The sequence below is a fragment of the Carcharhinus amblyrhynchos genome, chromosome 10, assembly GCF_965287045.1.
Source record: "Carcharhinus amblyrhynchos chromosome 10, sCarAmb.v2.hapA, whole genome shotgun sequence".
NCBI lineage: Eukaryota > Metazoa > Chordata > Chondrichthyes > Carcharhiniformes > Carcharhinidae > Carcharhinus > Carcharhinus amblyrhynchos.
In genome coordinates, this window is record NC_137333.1 from 70,541,351 (window position 1) to 70,561,389 (window position 20,039).

The window sequence follows — 20,039 nt, forward strand, 5'->3', positions numbered from 1 at the left end:
AAAATCCAAAGAAACTCTCAAGTTTGATAATTTTGTAAATTTTCACTTCTTTTGGAACTGCAGTTTGTAACTACTAAATTACCTATTCTTCCAGGTGAGATCTCTTCCTTTCCAATATATAGACAGACACATTTTTTTGGATAATTATCTTCATTGAAAATCAGATCTTCCAACATTTTACTCAACAGATTCAGGAAATTATATATACAGTTATTTACATAAGTTTCATTTAAGAGCAGCTCATTAAACATTGGAATTTCAACAGTGTTCAGATCACTCCTACATCTTAATGCAAACATAAAAAATAATTTGTTTATACATAGAAAATTTCAAACATCACTGTGTCACAAGAGCTACAATTTAATCGTGAAATTAATGCTTTTAATTTTATGCTCAACTTGTAGTTAAGGTAATGGAATCGTCAGTAAACACTAATGTAATATTAGACGAAGAAATAAAAGCAAGATTTGGTAACTGGAATGAGTGTTCAGAGGACAGACTAAAAAATAATTCTCTTGCATCAAGCCAACAGCATTTTCACTATTTATAAAGCAAAAAAGAAATGATTTCGGGCAACAGAACTAAGTGTCTTTAAAAGACTCATCACTTTTGAAGTAACTGTCAGATATGATTAATATTTAGAATATTACTCACTTGGCAATATCAGTGCTCACATTCAGTAAATAATTTTCTATCCAAAAATTAAGCCAAACATATTGAATAATACCACACGTGCTTAACAAACAAACCTGACAGTTCTTAAAATGTATTCTGGCCCTTTGCCCTAGTTCCATTTCCACACTAAACAGTTTATAAAGATTTTTTTGTGTAGAAACAAATTAGATGGAGAAAAATAAATTGAATGATCTAAAATCTAATTTATGTCTTTTAGTTGACAGTTGGGAACCAGGCAACAGATTACTGTATTTGATAAAAATGATCAAATAATGTTTACAAATGCAAAAAAACCATGCCATAATTTTATAAAACTGAATTAAGGTGATGTTAAAGATTAATCATACAACTGCAAAAAGATTGAAGTAAAGCAAAAATTCTGACTTTTAACGTTTCGAACAATATATAAAATGATTGTTTGGTTTGTTTTTGAAGCAAAACTGATTAGCACGTTAATTCACCTGCAGAAAATCAATTGGAGGAGTTAAAGCTTGCAACAATCTCATTGCCATGTCAGGAAATACTGTTGTTCATATTTTTACATCTGATAGGATGTCAGCCTTGGCTCAGTGTTAGTACTCCCATCTAGATAAAAAGGGAATGGGTTTAAACTTTTACACCAGAATACACCAATACATTGTTTACTATATTATCAGAGATGCTGTCATTAAAGTGAGACCCCATCTGCTGGCTCAGACGGATATAAAAGACCCATGGTACTACTTGAAGAGTAGGAGAATTCTCAAAATGTTTTCCTTAACCAACATAACCTAAAAGAGATTAACTGGTTGTGTTTATGCACAAACTGGCTGTCACATTTGTCTTCGTTATAATAATGACCAACTTTGAAAGTAATTCATTGGTTGTAAAGCAGTTGGAGATGAGGACTTGAAAAGGCACTAGATAAATGCAAGTTCATTCTTTCTTTAACTGATGTGACTGATCAGGGAATGGTACATCCTTGATTTTAAAGTTTATTTATTAGGCTTACAAGTAGGCTTACATTAATAATGCAATGAAGTTACTGTGTTTGTCAGCAGAAGTGTAAAACTTCTTGCTTGCAATAACTGTAGTCACATTTGAAATTAACCCAAGTTGTTTTAACAATATTTGCATATATAGATGTACACACACTTAATAAAATGTTGTTCTACCTAACAGCTGAAATTGTTAAATGTAACATGGTCTGGGGTGAACTGCAATACATCAGTTTAGCAGACAAATGTTGAAGCCCGAATAAATGTATAGATTTAAACTGATTTATAATTCCATTTAAAATTTAAATTGAATTGCTGACCTGTTCAGTAATTATTCTTGCTTGCCTAGAAAATAACCGATTTGAAAATCATCACTTTCTATGTTCCCACAATTAGTGTCTAACCAACATATCTAGCTCCTCAATTTGAAACACTTACAATCTGAAAGGTATTCAAATTTCTTAAACATCCTTGGATTTTAAGCACTGCAAAATTAATAGTCTATTTTAGAAAACTGCGCTAAGCTCTATTTTGAGAACACCGTCATGCATGCTCCTAACAAATCAGGGATGGTCATTATTGGATAAATTCACATATACCTACATAAATCAATTTACTCTAAATGTCAAACAAAATTAATGAATAACAAAGTTTCTTACAAACAGTTAACTGAGTTCACAAAAGCTGCCTCAAGGCACGAAAAATTTAAGAATTCTACCAACAAATCCAAAATATGCTGTTTTTAAAAAAGTCATTTGTTTAACTTTACCATGTTCATCATATTACAAATTCAGGCAATAGTATACTGTTAATTATGAAGATAAGTGGGGATGTTTGCACAACGTTCAATACCATTTGCACATTGTGTCTGACACAAGTGATGCGTCCATATGCAGCAAGATCTGGACAACATTCAGATTTGGGCGATGTGGCAAATAACATTCATGCCAGGCAAAGTGCCAGGCAATGACCATTTCCAACTAGAGAGAATTTACATCTCCCCTTAACATTAAATGGCATTATCATCACTGAATCCCACCATCAACATCCTGAGGCTTACCACTGACCATAAATTGACCTGGATCAGGCAGTTGTAGCTAATGTCTACAAGAGGTCAGAGACTGTAAATTCTGGCATGCAGTTTATCTCCTGATTCCTCAGAACCTGTTCATTGTCTACATGGCACAAGTTAGGAGTTGATGTAATATTTCCATAATCATGAATTAGTGCAGTTTATACAACACAAGCAGCTCATCATTATCCAGGACAAAGCAGCCCATTGGTCGGCATCTCATCCAGCATCTTAACATTCATTTGCTCCACCATCAGCACACAGTGGCAGCAGTATGTGCCATCTGCAAGATGCACTGCAAGAACTCAACAAGGCTCCTCTGACAGCACCCTATAACTTACAATCTCTACCATTTAGGACATGGGCAGCAGAAGCAGGGAAACACCGCCATTTGCAAGTTCCCCTCCAAGCTACACATCATCCTGACTTGGAACTCACCATTCCTTCAATGTAGCTGAATCAAAATCCTGGAACTCCCGTTCTACCAGCACTGTGGGTATACTTACACCACATGGACTGCAACGGTTCAAGAAGGCAGTTCACCTCCACCTTTCCATGGACATTCAGGGATTGGCAACAAATGCTGACCTAGTGAGCAGTGCCCACATTCTGTGAAAAAAATAGTGCCACTATAATTAGTGACACTTTGCATATTTGGAAAAGGGTAGAGTATATTAAAATGTTTTAACTTACACTATTGTTTTAAATGTGGTGTCAGGAATCCTAGAAACAAAACCGATTTTTATTGGTGACAGATGATTTAAACAGCAGCCAAAGTTTATTTGGTCGTCACTGCATATATACAGAGAAACATTCCATGTTTATTTTTCTTTTTAAAAATGTATCTTGTACTATGCAAGAAGGGTAGACTATGCAATAGTCAGAATTTGTATTGAACTCAACTGCACCAAAACATTAAAAAGTTTTATAAGAACACTTAAATGATACATTTTAGGTTAGATGTCCCCAAAACATATCCTCAAACCTTTACAATTCCTTCTATGTGCAATTAAAAAAATTAAATGGTCAAAATTTCTATAAAATAATGTACATAAAATGGTGCTTGCACACATCAGGGATGTAATATAACATGACAAAATAAATCACAAAGTACAAAACAATGCACAAAACTTACTTAAAATGAATCACAGCTTTTCATTTATGCACAACCACATAAACTGGGTATACCTTGAGAAAAGCAATGATCCCTTCAAGACAGGCTCCAGATGAATTAAAAAAGGTCACAGTAGTTGTCACATGGCAGCAATTGACAAGAGTATTTTATTTTTCTTGACCTGCAGTATTTCACAGCGTAGTTAAATATTTGTTTCAACAGTCCTGGATATTCCTGGTCAAAATAAGGGCTGGGACCATGGAATTGCAACTAAAATGTGGCATTATTTAAAAACGTCAAAAGTAGAAGAGCCAATAGCGAAGAGACATTCATTCTTTACCTATAAATTATTTTTATACAAGTTTTAATCATTTTCTTGAGGACAACTTGGCCTTTTGTGATTTAATTTAAATTTTATGATTAAATTAGCCAACAAAGTTGCTTCAGCAGTTTAACCTAGTATAGAATAGAAGCTATTTGCATAACATGATAAAATGGCATATTCAATATATAAATTTTTACGGGTGTAAGATACATATGCTGAGTCTACCATCCTTTGAACTAGCATTCAAACATAATACAACATTAAGTAAATGCTAAGTAAATCTGTACACCACATCCCCTTTCTCTACCATCCATTTATTTTGTGTCCGAGTTATCACAATAGATTCTAATTCCATCACAGTAGAAAAAGAATCTTGTTCTGCAGAATGTATTTGCATTAATCTGGTGAATAAAATGCAGAATTCAGACAAACAGCCAGATTGCATTATCACTAATTCATATACATGAAATTTGCACAATAGTTACTCTGCTACAGAGCATATATGTTGATTAAGATTCATTATTTCAGTGGACTGATCATCATCATCTCATCTTGCACTCCAAGAAAAACCATTATTGGTGGGTCAACTGTATCCGACTACTTCTTTCAAAACTATACATGAAGGGAAGGGATTTGGGGAACGAAACAGTAAAGGCCAATGCTCATTTTTGCTGGGGCAATATTTTAATCTGCATTTTGTGCTTAAATTAGTTGAAACTGCATTTTGTTGGTCTTCCTACAATGTACAATTTGTATACATGCAACTCCCTCAAATTTGATTTTAATATCACAATCTTTCACTGTACCCAAAAATATATCACCACTTTCCATGGTGCCCAAATAAAAACAAAAAGATTGATTCAAATATTTGCAGTGTTCAGTATTATACATTTACTGCATTTTAATGGGAGACTGGTGAAAAGGAATAAAGTATGCACGTTAAATTCCAATATATGGGCCATCAAATAGGATGCTTATATCAAACACACTTCTGATATATCGATCACTCACCTTTTCTTATAATTGATGTACAAACATGGCATGCTGTATTAATTTGATTAATCAATAATTGGGTTCCTGACATGTTCTATGACCATGTTACTGGCCAGCTCGCAGAATTAGGTACTGTACAAACTTAATTTAAAATAAACAAAGTAGCAGAAAATAATGACCATAGAGTATGTCAGTTCAAGTGTTTCCTTGTTAAATAGAATAACCTTCACTTTGTATTTGTACATTTGAGTTTTGGAGTCCTGAGAAAGTGGGTGGTAAAACAGAAGTAAATTGTGCCATTGCCCAAAAGGGAAGAACCCTCATAAATAAACAAAACATTTTGAAGAGCATTGAAATTTAGGAAGATATTAGCGAGGAAAATAAATTACTCCTCTACAGAAAACTGACCTATAACACAGTCTGCAGAGACTCTCATATATATTCTATCTCCTCCTCTGAGATTAGGTCTGATATTCCAGGAAAGTGAAAAGCAAAAAATGCACCAACTTTAATTCTATTGGCTACTTTAATTTTATTTTAAATTGAGTGTGTTATGGGACCCATACAAAATTCCACTTAACTAGTTTGCTGGCCTCAGAAAGAAACTTAACCTAGTACATTTATTTTTCAGTAGTTTTGACATACAACCTGTACAAAATTCATCAAAGAGGATACTCTCTCTTCTCAGGTGAACAGAAAAACCGCTAATACCAGAAAATACACAGCAAGTAAGTTAACACTGATAAGGGAAAGCTGAGTGAACGTTTCATTAGAACATACCTAAAAAGTTACCCATCTTTCTCTTTCAGATGTTCAGCGACCTACTGTACACTTTCTATTTCACCTATGCAATGGTGTGATAACAAGCTTCATTCACTTCATCCCTATTTTTTTAAACTAATTTGCATGTTCATACTCAGAACTGTAACATCCTGATTTTTTTCATTTTGGAATCCTGAATATACTGTGCAGTATTATAATATGCAGTTACTTACGTATCTACATTGTCATTTGTTGTCCAAAGGCTAGTCAAGGCAAATTTGTCTCAAACAAAATGCCCAGCAGCTTATTTACATTTATTCTAAAAGTGTTAAAAGTTTGATTGACTATGCAACAGCATAAACTAGAGGTTTTTTAAACTAATGCCCAACTTATCCCGGTGTGCATCATTAAAGAATTCACACCCTAGAATTCATTATTGCTCAAATAAACACAAGAACCTAGTAGTGTGACAGTTCAGGTGTAAAGTTGTGTTTTGTAAATCCCTTTAAGCCCTAACGTAGAACTTAAATGACTTAATTTTAGTATCCAAAATGATGATTTTCCATTCTTATGTAAATGTTAACACTACAGGTACATTTGACACCAAATAATGACAAACCTTTCATTTCAGAGGAAAGGGAAATTACAAGAAAAAAAACAACACAAAAGTTGCCACTTTGGCAATCCAGTTTCAGGTATTTCAGAACACAAAGTTTTCATATTTACAGAAAATAAGGCAACTGGTTACACTTCCTAAAATTCACGGTTGGGAAGCAAAAATATATACTTTATTCTGAATAGCAGGCAGTACAAAGTGAATCTGAAGTCTTGTGTATGACGTGATCACTGCCTGGTATGGAAAAAAAAATCAAGATTCAAACGCTACAATTTGGTGTTTTCTTTAGGTCACAAATAAATCCATATGCTGGAAAAAAAATAAAGCTAATTTCAGCCATAACATTTACAGCTGTGTATTTTGTCTACAGTGATTCCCTCAAAGCAAGGGTTGAAATATAAGCATAAGACAGTTTATCTGGCCATTTGGGCAGCTGGTTTAAACCAGATATGAAAAGGCACTGGATTCATTCACTGTGCCCAATCATCCACACACATACTGGAATTTTCTAAAATACACTATTTCCATTTTTTTTTTAAGTAAACGATTAGATTATATGACAAATCATGGCTAAGAAATACTGGCAACTGAATAGTGGTGGGTTCATCCTTCTGTCTTAATGTGGTAGGCTTAGACCAAATATCCTGAGAGTCTAAAGTCCAAGATGGCAGGCAACAGCCTTGAAACAGGTATAAAATTCAGTCAACTTTGATTTCCATGCTTTACAGTGCATTCTTCAACAAGGGCCTTTGCAGCTTAAGTCTATTTAACACACAGAAGACCACCAACATTTGCCATAAAGTCTTTAAGGCTTTTTAGAAAGGCCATCCTCTGCTTGCGGTCCAATGTAGGGGGAGTGCTGCTTCCAGTAAGATTGTTGAAGGCATCTGCTAATCGTTGATATATAACTGGATCCTGCTGGCTTGATAGTAAGGTTTCAACTAATTCTGAATACTCAGCCTGTGGAAACAATATGTGGAATGTTTTATTAATTTCCATCAAAGCAAACGTGAAAACTGATTCTGAAATTGGTTAATTTGAAAAAGGGGAGGGACAGAAGTAGAGCTTTTTAAGCAGTTTTACCTGATGAAGACATACTAGTGTGTAGAAAGCTTCACCTGCAGCATCAGTAAGTTCTGCATTGTGCTTCTGCAATACCAGCATATCAAAGACGAGCTGTAATGACAAACTCTGCAGAATGAAAATACATTCCAAACACAGTAAGATAAATGTTGTCACTAGATAAGTTGAGTATATGCACTTAAATAAACTGCACGGGAAAAGATGCAGCTCTTAACTCAATATCCTTCCTGGTGGTTGTCCTTGTTTGTTAACATGCCACCACAAATTGTTTTAATACTAATGTCAGTGACAGATCTGTGACTAGCATTTCATCCTTGTATTGCAAAGATTTAGGAATAGAAGTTTTAGCTGTAGATGAACTGAGACAGGAGCAGGTCCAGAGAAGCTATAGAGGTGAAATAGACAGTCCTAATGATAACATGAATATAAGAAACACAAGGGGCTAAAGGCAGACAAGTTGCAAGGACTCGATGAACTGCACGTTAGGGTTATAACGGAAGTGGCTGCAGAGATACTGGACCCATTCTTAAAAATTTTTTGTAACTCGCAAAATTACAGGAGGGTAAACAAAGATTGGAGAACAGCCAATATGACTGTTCAAAAAGGGAGAAAGGTTGGTTAGTTTAACATCTATTATTGGCAAGATGCTGGAGCCAATAATCAAAGAGGAAATAGCTAATCATTTCAGAAAGCTGAATATAATCAAACCTATTCAACATGGTTTTACAAAAGGGAAATCATGTTTGATGAATTTGCTTGAATTCTTTGAGGATGTAACAGACAGAATAGAGAGGAACCTGTAGATGTCATCTCTGGGCTACTGCCTGAACCGAGTGCAGACGGGTGTAGGGTTGACAGGATTAAGGAAGTGAATGGGTGGCTCAGGGATTGGTGTGGGAGGAATGGGTTTGAATTTATGGGGCATTGGCACCAGTATTGGGGTAGGTGGGACCTGTTCGGGCGGGATGGGGTTGGTCTGAACCATGCTGGGACCAGAGTGCTGGCAAATCGTGTAAAGAGGACTGTAGACAGGCCTTTAAACTAATTGGGGGGGGGGAGGGTGCGAGGGTAGGTGATGTTACGAGGTCTAAAGTTAAGGAGAGGGTACAGGTAAGGGAAGAGGCCGAGGATGTCCCAATAATAGAGGGAGTAGGGGGCATGAGTATGGCTGGTGGCGTTACGGCAAATAAGGTCCAGGTGAAGGCTGGGATGAAGGCGCTCTATCTGAATGCACAAAGCATTCGGAATAAAGTGGATGAGCTGGTGGCGCAGATCGACACAAATGGATACGATCTGGTGGCCATTACAGAGACGTGGCTGCAGGGTGACAGGGACTGGGAGCTGAATGTACAGGGCTATCAAGTGTTTAGGAAGGATAGGCAGGAGGGAAAAGGGGGGTGTGTAGCTCTGCTGATTAAGGATAGCATCACGGTGGTAGCAATGGATGATATTGGAGCCAAGGAGCAGAGGGTGGAATCGTTATGGGTGGAGATTAGGAACAGCAAAGGGAGGAAGACGCTGGTGGGTGTCGTCTATAGGCCCCCGAATAATGATCTGGAGGTGGGGCGGGCTGTTAACGCGCAAATAAGTGAGGCGTGCAGGAATGGGACGGCCGTAGTTATGGGGGATTTCAATCTGCATATTGATTGGTCGACCCATGTTGGACGCGGGGGGCTCGAGGAAGAGTTCTTGGAATGCTGCCGGGATAGTTTCCTCGAACAGTGTGTGTTGGAGCCGACGAGGGAGCGAGCTATCTTGGATCTGGTGCTATGTAATGAGGCGGGTAGAATTAGGGACCTTGTGGTGAAGGATCCTCTTGGGGAGAGTGATCATTGTATGGTGGAGTTTCTGGTGCAGATGGAGGAGGAGAAAGTGGGTTCCCGGACACGCGTCCTCTGTTTGAATAGAGGGGAGTATGGTAGGATGAGAGAAGAATTGGCGAATGTGGACTGGGGGAGCGCGTTGGAGGGAGGGTCTGCTGAGGAGCAGTGGAGGATCTTTAAGGAGATCTTTCTTGGTGCTCAGCGGAAATTTATTCCGATGGTCAAAAAGGATAGTAGGAAGAGAGGTAATAAGCCGTGGATAACAAAGGAGGTGAAGGAAAGTGTTAAATTAAAAGCAGAGGAATTTAGAGTAGCTAAGGGTAGTGGGCGAGAAGAGGATTGGGAGAGGTTTAAATGTCAACAAAGATTGACAAAGAAGTTGATAAAGAAGGGTAGGAGAAACTATGAAGCTGGGCTAGCGCTTAATATAAAAAAGGATAGCAAGAGTTTTTATAAATATATAAAAAGGAAGAGGCTGGCTAGGGTGAATGTTGGTCCTTTAGAGGATGAGAAAGGGGACCTAGTGGTAGGGGATGAGGATATGGCTAAGGTATTGAATAACTTTTTTGTTTCTGTCTTCACGGAGGAGGACGTGAATAATTTGCCGGGTGTTAGCGATGGAAAGGTGGTAGGACTGGAGGGTCTTAATGACATTACTGTTACTAGAGAGGCAGTGCTCGACAGACTGGAGGGGCTGATTGTGGACAAGTCCCCAGGACCGGATGGATTGCATCCGAGGGTTCTGAATGAAATGGCGGAGGTGATAGTGGATGCCTTGGTGGTTATTTTCCAGACGTCGCTGGATTCCGGGGAAGTGCCAGATGATTGGAAAACGGCTAATGTTACGCCGTTGTTTAAGAAAGGTGCCAGGCAAAAGGCGGGGAATTATAGGCCGGTTAGTTTAACGTCTGTGGTGGGTAAAATGTTAGAATCTGTCATTAAGGAGGAAATTGCGAGGCATCTTGAAGGGAATTGCTTGATAGAGCAGACGCAGCACGGTTTCATTAAAGGGAAGTCATGTCTGACAAATTTACTGGAGTTCTATGAGGATGTGTCTAGGGCGGTGGATAGAGGAGAGCCGGTGGATGTGGTCTTTCTAGATTTTCAGAAGGCGTTTGACAAAGTACCTCACAAGAGGTTATTGCAGAAGGTCGAGGGACATGGAGTTGGGGGTAGGGTGTTAGCGTGGATAGAGGATTGGTTGTCAAATAGGAGGCAGAGAGTGGGGGTCAACGGGTGCTATTCGGATTGGCGGATGGTGACTAGTGGAGTGCCCCAGGGGTCGGTGCTGGGGCCTCAGCTTTTTACCATTTATACAGATGGTCTGCAGGAGGGAACCGAGTGTAGGGTGTCGAAATTTGCTGATGACACCAAGATTGGGGGAGCGGCAAATTGTGCAGAGGGTGTGGAGAGTCTGCAGAAGGATCTAGATAGGCTGGGCAAATGGGCCAGGAAATGGCAAATGGAATTTAATGTTGGCAAGTGCGAGGTGGTCCACTTTGGTAGGAAGAATGGTAGGAAGGACTATTACTTACGGGGCGAAAAACTGCAGCAGGCGACGGTGCAGAGGGACCTCGGGGTCCTTGTGCATGAGTCGCAAAAACCCAGCTTGCAGGTGCAGCAGGTGGTCAGGAAGGCGAATGGGATGCTGGCCTTCATAGCGAGGGGGATTGAATATAAAAGTAGGGAGGTCTTGCTGCAGCTGTATAGGGCATTGGTGAGGCCGCAGCTGGAGTACTGTGTGCAGTTTTGGGCGCCGCACCTGCGCAAAGATATTTTGGCCTTGGAGGGAGTGCAGAGGAGGTTTACTAGGCTGATACCGGAGTTGAGGGGGTTGAGCTATGAGGAGAGGCTGAATAAACTAGGCTTGTACTCGTTAGAGTTTAGAAGAATGAGGGGCGATCTCATTGAGACGTATAAGATGATGAATGGGATGGATAGGATAGAGGTGGAGAGACTCTTCCCGCTCAAAAAAGACAGTAGGACTAGGGGGCACAGCCTCAAGATAAAAGGGGGGCGGTTTAGAACGGAGTTGAGGAGGAACTTCTTCACTCAAAGGGTGGTGAATCTCTGGAATTCTCTGCCCGTTGAAGTGGTGGAGGCTGCCTCGCTAAATATTTTTAAGACGCGGGTTGATGGGTTTTTGATAAGAGAGGGGATTAAGGGTTATGGGGAGAAAGCAGGAAAGTGGAACTGAGCAGCGACAGATCAGCCATGATCTTATTGAATGGCGGGGCAGGCTCGAAGGGCTAGATGGCCTACTCCTGCTCCTATTTCTTATGTTCTTATGTTCTTATGTAGTGTACTTAGATTCCCAAAAGACATTTGACAGGGTACTACATAAGAGGCGGGTGCATAAAGTAAAAGCCCATGGAATTGGAGGAAGTGTATTAGGAGGAATTGAAAACTGGCTGTCAGATAGAAAACAGAGTTGGGACAAACGGCCCCTTTTCAGAGTGGATGACATAACTAGTGGAATACTGCAGGGATCAGTTCATGGCCTGCAATTGTTCACTATTTACGTTAATGACCTGGACTAAGGAACAGAATGTAAGGTTTCCAAATTTGCCGATTGTACAAAAATAGATGGAAGGGCAGGTTGTGATGAGGATATTGTGATTCTGCAATGGGATATAGATATGTACAATAACTGGGCAAAAACTTGGCAAATGGAGTTTAGTGTGGCAAAGTGAGGTCATGGACTTTAGTAGGAGGAATCAAAAGGCAAAGTGTTATCTAAATGGTGAGAGACTGCCAATGAGTGAAGTGCAGAGGAATCTAAGTGTTCTAGTGTATGAATCGCAAAAAGCTAATGAGCAGATCCAACAAGTAGTTAAAGAGGCAAATGGCATTTTGGCCCTGATTATAAAAGGTCTGAAGTTTAAAAATAAGGAGCTTTGTTGCAATTATACGGGGTGTTGGTGAGGCCTCACCTGGACAAATGCGTACAGTTTTGGTCCCAATACCTTAGATAGAACACAGTAACATTGGAGGCAGTCCAAAGGTGATTCACCAGGCTAATTCCTGGGATGAGAGGTTGTCCTATCCACAGACTAAATAGCCTGGGTGTGTATTCCTTGGAGTTTAGAAGATGAGGGGATGACCTTATTCAAACATGTAAGATCCTGAGAGTGCTTGATAGGGTTGGTGGTGAGGTGTTTTCACTTTTGGGAGAGTCTCGAACAAAGGGACACAGCAACGGACGTGTGTAGAAATTTCGCAGAATTCTCTCTCAAAGGGTAGTGGAGGTTGGAACATTAAAAATATTTAAAGTGGAGAGTGGATGAATATTTGATAGAGGAATAGAGGGCTCTGGGGAAATGGCACCGAAGAGGAGTTGAGCTCAGCCATGATCATATTGAATGGCAGAGTAGGTGAAGGGCCCGATGACTTACTTCTACTTCTATTTCTTGTATGTTCTCTAGATCAAATATGACACCAAGGTTATGAACAGATTGGCATAATCTCAAGCTGTTGCCAAAGTGCATCAGAGCTTCCATAATACCTTTTCTGCTGAAATTTTAAACCAACGATATTAAAAACGTGGTATTTCTTCCCAATCATATATAAGACATGGCACACTGATGGGTGCTCTTGTGTTAGATCAAGTCTGTGACTTCACTTCCCATTTCCATCAGTGAGGTGAGTGTAGGATAAACAAATATCAAAGAAGATAATCCAATACTGCTAAAATTTCAACTCGGAACAAAATTCACAAAGTGTTATTTGCCAAAGAAAGTGGTTTTCCAACTTCTGTTTAAAAGATCAGGAGTACAAATATACTTTTTGGAAAATGGCTGGAAATAGTAGACTGTTAGCAATACAATAAATGTTAGTATTACATAAATATGACAAAAGTCCTCAATACGAGCAGAATTTTAATCACAGAATACATGATTAAAAATGCTTTTTCAATGAACAGACAAGCCGTGATCAAAAAAAGATTGTCAATTTAAGTAGCTTGAATATGAGCAATTAAAACAACGATTCACTATTGACACCGTAACCACACAAAACATGGTCAAAAGTTATGGCATTTCACCAACACAAGCTGTACCTTAAGAAAATGTCTGGTTGCAGCGAAGAGTGGTGATTCTGCTTCTTGTGCCTTGGCACATGTTTCAGCCAGAGGCGTGAGGGCTTCTAAACAGAGCTGGGAAACTTCAGATGTCATGCTAAAAGAAAGGGTTAAGGAAAGATGCAGAACTTCCATCCAGCTATCCATTTCCTTTTGTACAACTTAAAAAACAGAATATGAAAAATTCAAGTGGGATCTATTCTGTGAATGAACAAATATATTAAAATTATAATTCAAAATGTTATGAATGCAGTAAGTTAAGATACATAGATTCATTCCTGGAGCTCTTCGGATTATAAGAATAAATTGTACTCTGCTCATGTCCATCTTTAATAATAAATGCAAATCTTTGAAGACACAGAATCCATAATCTTATTCAAGTGGTTATTTAGCTGTCACCCACTTTGTTTTTTTCTATTAACACTTTTATTAACTTTTAAGGAAGAATTAGAGTTTCACAGAAGTTCAGTAAAATGCTCAAGATTAAAGACCAGATGTCAAAAATATTGCAGAAAAAAATTATTCTATGCTTTGAGTTTCCACCTTAATCGCAAAATGAAAACTGGACCTTGGCAATAGGTAAGATGAAACTACTGGTAGTTACTTGTGAAATGTTACATGTGCTACTCTTGTAAGTTCTGGGGGGAAAATATCTAGTACAGATATATCAAATACAGAATGAAATGGAGAATCTGATGATCTGGTGCAGCAACAATAATTTTCCTCAATGTCACAAAACGAAGGAGATCGTCATTGACTTCAGGAAGCATAAAGGAGAACATGCCCTGTCTACATCAATGGGGATGAAGTAGAAAAGGTCGAGAGCTTCAAGTTTTTAGGTGTTCAGATCACCAACCTGTCCTGGTCCCCTCATGCCGACACTACAGTTAAGAAAGCCCACTAGTGCCTCTACTTTCTCAGAAGATTAAGGAAATTTGGCATGTCAGCCTCGACTCGCACCAACCTTTACAGATGTATCACAGAAAGCATTCTTTCTGGTTGTATTACAGCTTGCTCTGCCCAAGACTGCAAGGAACTATAAAAGGTCGTGAATGTGGCTCAATCCATTACACAAACCAGCCTCCCATCCATTGACCCCGTCCACACGTCCCGCTACCTCGGCAAAGCAGCCAGCATAATTAAGGACCCCACACCCCCAAGACATTCCCTCTTCCACCTTCTTCCATTGGGAAAAAGATACAAAAGTCTGAGTCATGTACCAACCGACTCAAGAACAGCTTCTTCTCTGCTGCTGTCAGACTTTTGAGTGGACTTACCTTGCATTAAGTTGATCTTTCTCGACACCCTAGCTATGACTGTAACACTACATTCTGCACTCTCTCGTTTCCTTCTTTATGAATGGTATGTTTTATCTGTATAGTGTGCAAGAAACAATAGTTTTCACTGTATGTTAATACATGTGACAATAAATCAGATCAAAGGACAGATCCGTGTTTATACATAACACAAACGTGCATACTGAAGCAATTGTCTCTACTCTAAATCATCTCATCAATCCACAATATAAACCAAGCCAAATATTTTATGTCAACATTATAATTCTGACATTGTAATAGCAGTAAAAGGATACGAGGTCATGCCCAATTCTAACGAGTACATGAGACTCTTAAAAAGTTCTTCAGGAAGTTGTGGTATTTTCTCAGGAAATATCTCACAGATGAAGGTGATTAATTTGTAATACTGGTTACACAATGATGGGAACTGTTATGGCAAGACAAAAGAAATAACTTGAAAATATGTATCTGACTTAATGGACAGTTAATAGAATTGACCAACCACCCCTCCCTAAGACACTTCCATCATAACATTTCTCAGACGTTTAATTACCAATTACAGCCATCCACTTTCATCACCCCATTTCTATATGCTTTCATGACCTGATTTTAAATTCTATAATTATTCAAATGAGATGCATGATTCTTTTTATCTGTACTATTCTACACTCTAACAAGCTATGTAAATTTCCTACTAGTGTCCAGTTGTAGGAATTAGAAATGGGATTGTTGTTACTTATTTTCCACTTGTTTCATTATATGAACATTCGAATTAGGAGCAGGAGTAGCTATTTGGCCTGCTCTGCCATTCTGTAAGATCATGGCTGATCTGATTGTGGCTTCAACTCCCCTTTTCTGAATAGCCTTAAACTCTTCAACTCCCTTGTCAATCAAGAATCCACCGAACTCAGTTTTAAAAATATTCAATGACCCTGCCTGCAATCATCTCCTGGGAAGAGAATGCCACAGATCAATAAAAGTCAGAAAAAATTCTCCTCATCTGTACCTTAAGTGGAGGATCCGTTATTCTTAAATAGTGTCCCCTAGTTCTAGTCTCTCCCAAAAGATGAAAAATCCTTTCAGCACCTGTCAAGTCCCTTCAGGATCTTTCCTGTTTCAGTACAATCATCTCTCGTTTTCTACATGCCAATGGATACAGGTCCAACCTGCCCAATGTTTCCTCACAACACAATCCCTCATCCCAAGTGTCAGTCAGGTGAAGTTTTCTGAACTGCTTCTAATACTATTATATCTTTTCTTGAATAAGAACAAAACTGTCCAAATGTGATCTTATTAATGTCTTGTACAATTGTAGCAAAACCTTATTGTATTTCATTCCCCTTGCAACAAACATTATATTAAAAAACACTTTACCTTTAGCAAGTCTTGTGACATAAGTGGCAGTACAATATTCACTCCATAAAGGACTACATCAGCAGCTGACACAGATCTGTTTCCAGGCTGTCCAGATTCTTGCCCACGAAATACTTCATCTATATAGGCAATGTAAAAGACCCCTTATGTTAAGTCACTAAGTGGTCAATAGTCACTGAAGTATACAATGCGTGTTGATGGACAGGGCAAGACAGAAGAGGCTTGCCTGTAATATTTTCTTCAGTTCCAACAACCCCAATAGGAGATTGCTATAATTTGTATGATGGTATCGCTTGCTGGAATTCTGACGAACTTTGAGAACAATTCTATTGATTTTCATTGATCAATTTAAAAGCAAAATTAGTTAAACTTTCAAATACTCTTTTTTTTTAAAAACGTGATAATTTTGTACATTTCAAGAACAGTTTATTCATAAAGTATTTTCACAATGACTTTACAAATCTGATTAAAAAGCCAAAAACACACTTTCCATCTTATTATTCCAGAAGTTAATATTTACAGTGTCCTGCTATTCTAGTATTAAACAGCACTGTTGAGAATAACAGCAATATACAGGACCCCTAAAATAACAAAAATCAGAAACAATACTCCTACACCCACACAACAATAGTTTTATAAATTCCAAATTATAAGATACAGCAGTGTAGAAAGTAAGGATGTATTGGTGAATCTGCTCCCAACCCTCTACCGTTTGCCATTCTGAATCAGTTCCACAATAGCGGTAATAATAATCTGACAACAAATTATTTCCTCCTCTTCCTCCAATGGAACAGCAGAAATCAATAACTTGGAAGATGGTGAACCTGAATCCAGAAACCACTACTTTGTACCCACGGCATTTTGGTGCTGCTGTGCTTTATGCCACTCCTTACTATAGCAGCTTTGTAGTATTTCCAGATGTGACAATGCTTTCAAAAGCATAATATTGAATTCCACTGTTAATTTCAGTCCTAAGTAACATAGCAGCTCAGAGGCCTTACTCGTGTTCCACAATGCAAACATATTTGCTTATTGCATAAGTTTAGTCGTGTATTATTGTGCATTACCGGAATTTTACACTGTCAAAGGTAGTCATTATTTATACAGGCGGTATTCATGAGTTAGAGATGCCTTGCACGTAAAAACCTCCAAAATTAAAGAAATAACATTGAAATGTCACATCGTTTGCTGATATTTTTGTATACAAAAGTTCATGTATACCTGTGTCACTGAAGTCTATAAATTCTTTTGATAACAGGTTTGTCAGAAGTTCCATAATGAGCAACAAGTCTTGATACTGCTCTTCTTCTGCTGCCACATCAGTCCGTTTCCTGCCTAGGCTATTCTTAGAATAGACCTGCAGTAGTGTCAGACAAGCTTCGTACAACTTCATGGCTTTTGACTGAAAGTTAAGACATTATGTTAGACCTGATAGAATAATTTCAAAATTTAATATAAAGCTTCATTCCAAACAGGTGCTGGATATTGTTTTCTTTCACTTTGGTGATAGAAACTCATGGCTATGAATCTGGTAAACAGTTGAGGAGGTGAATCCATGTTAAAGCCTGACAGAAGCATCATAGTTGCTGTGGAATTACTTTAGTATTAGAAAACATATACATATTATAAAAGATTCAAAATGACAAGCAATTGAAAATAAAAGATGGGGTTTATTTTATTATTTTGGAAATGAAGTATTGTTTGGGAAAGAGTGTGTAGATAGTTTGAGTCATGTTGAGATCAAAAAGGAGGCAAAGGACACAGGTACACAAGTCACTGAAAGTGGCAATGCAGGTGAAGAAGTCAGTCAAGAAGGCATATGGCATGCTTGCCTTCATTGGCCGGGACACTGAGTTTAAAAACTGGCAAGTCATGTTGCAGCTTTATAGAACCTTAGGTAGACCGCACTTGGAATATAGTGCTCAATTCTGGTTGCCACACAACCAGAAGGACGTGGAAGCTTTGGAGAGGATACAGAAAAGATTTATCGGGATGTTGCCTGGTACGGAGGGCATTAGCTATGAGGAGAGGTTGGAGAAACATGGTTTGTTCTCTCTGGAATGACATAGGTTGAGGGGCAACCTGATTGAAGTATACAGATTATGAGGGGCATGGACAGAGTGGATAGTCAGAAGCTTTTTCCCCAGGGTGGAAGAGTCAATTACTAGGGGGCATAAATTTAAGGTGCGAGGGGCAAGATTTGAAGGAGCTGTTTGAAGCAGATTTTTTACAGAGGATGGTGGATGCCTGGAACTCATTGCCAGGGGAAGTAGTGGAAGCAGATATGGTAGTGACTTTTAAGGGGAGTCTTTACAAATACATGAATAGGATGGAAATAGAAGGATATGATCCCCGGGAGGGTAGGGGGTTTTAGTTAAGTTGGGCAGCATGGTCAGTGTAGGTTGCGGCCCTCCTGTGCTGTAATTTTCTTTGTTCTTTGCAGTGTGCTTATTAAAGAAAGCAAATGACACATTTATCTAGCAATTTTTACATCTTCAGAACACTACAATGTGTTTTGCTGTCAATTAATAACTTAGTGATACGATAAGTGAGGCAATACAGTAAGGTCCCATAAATGAGATAGGTGAATAGTCCGTTCCAGTATTGGTGGAGATATCCACATAGACTATAACAACTGGGCAGTTCTCCTGCAGTTATTTGATTACTATCAATGGATCCATTATGTCCACATAACTGACCTATTACTTAAAATGGAGCTTCAGATTAAGGCCTTATCTCTGAGAGAATACATCCAGCAATGCATCAAAGTCTCGACTCTACTCCATGTCGGGGACATGAACCCAGGACCTTCTGATCCCGAGGCAAGAGTGATGCAGTCATGTACTTTTTATAATCTTGCACTTTATATAAAGGGCAAAAGACTAACTAGGGAAAGATTAGGGCCTCTTGAGGATCAACAGGTCATCTATGTGCAGATCCACAAGAGATGGGTGAGATCCTAAATGAGTATTTCTCATCAATATTTACTGTTGAGAAGGGCATGAATGTTAGGAAACTTGGGTAAATAAATAGTGATGTCTTGAGGAATGTACATATTACAGAGGTGGTGGTGCTGGAAGTTTTAAAGTGTATCAAGGTAGATAAATCCCCGGGACCTAATGAAGGGTATCCCAGAACATTGTGGGAGGCTAGGGAGGAAATTGCGGTTCCCCTAGCAGAGATATTGGAACTACAGGTGAGGTGCCTGAAGACTGGAGAATGGCAAACATTATGCCTTTGTTTAAGAAGGGCTGCAGGAAAAAGCCTGGAAACAACAGACTGGCGAGCTAACGTCTGTAGTGGGTAAGCTGTTAGAAGGAATTCTAAGAGGCAGAACCTACAGGTATTTAGAGACAAAAACTGACGAGTGACAGTTGGGCAAAATGATAATTTCTTTTTTGAATATATTTAGCTTGCAACTGTTCAAAATTTGACTAGGATGCAATACTTCTCATAACATTGAGGTTGATAATTTCATCAATGAAAGTTTTATCACCAAGTTGGCATCTGCAATAAACCAGTCACCAAAGAATGCCTCTTTGCATTTTCTTTTGGTGAAAGAACGACCTTGTAGTGTTCAGGGAGCCAGAGAGTCATTTTTGGTTGCCCATATAATGTATTTTTTTTTAATTAGCACATGCTCAGATGCTACACGTCTCCTCTGCAATGAATACTCTCAGTGCTGGGTGAAATCCAGGCAAAATATTGAGCGCTTCCTGAGACAGTGCCTCAGATCCTTCCTTCCTTGTCCTTCAAAACAGACAAAAAAACTCTATATCTGAGCAAGCACACATCCTGCTGATGACAATGTAACTGTAGATTTTTATATCCTGAGAATTAGAAAATGCAGTA

The 20,039-nt window shown here is 38.7% G+C and overlaps 1 protein-coding gene across 2 annotated transcripts in view; it reads right to left on the reverse strand.

Annotated features, from left to right (window-relative positions):
- xpo4 (exportin 4) overlaps positions 1–20,039 on the reverse strand; it is an 88,993-nt gene continuing 68,954 nt past the window's right edge. For both annotated transcript variants that reach the window (XM_080197330.1, XM_080197329.1), the window contains exons 17-22: positions 17,409–17,589; positions 16,188–16,306; positions 15,110–15,240; positions 13,498–13,615; positions 7,618–7,710; positions 1–7,494 (exon numbers count right to left, since the gene is read on the reverse strand). In XM_080197330.1, coding sequence (XP_080053456.1) covers positions 7,297–7,494; positions 7,618–7,710; positions 13,498–13,615; positions 15,110–15,240; positions 16,188–16,306; positions 17,409–17,589 — 840 coding nt within the window. In that variant the 3' untranslated portion in view covers positions 1–7,296. The remainder of the gene's footprint in view (positions 7,495–7,617; positions 7,711–13,497; positions 13,616–15,109; positions 15,241–16,187; positions 16,307–17,408; positions 17,590–20,039) is intronic.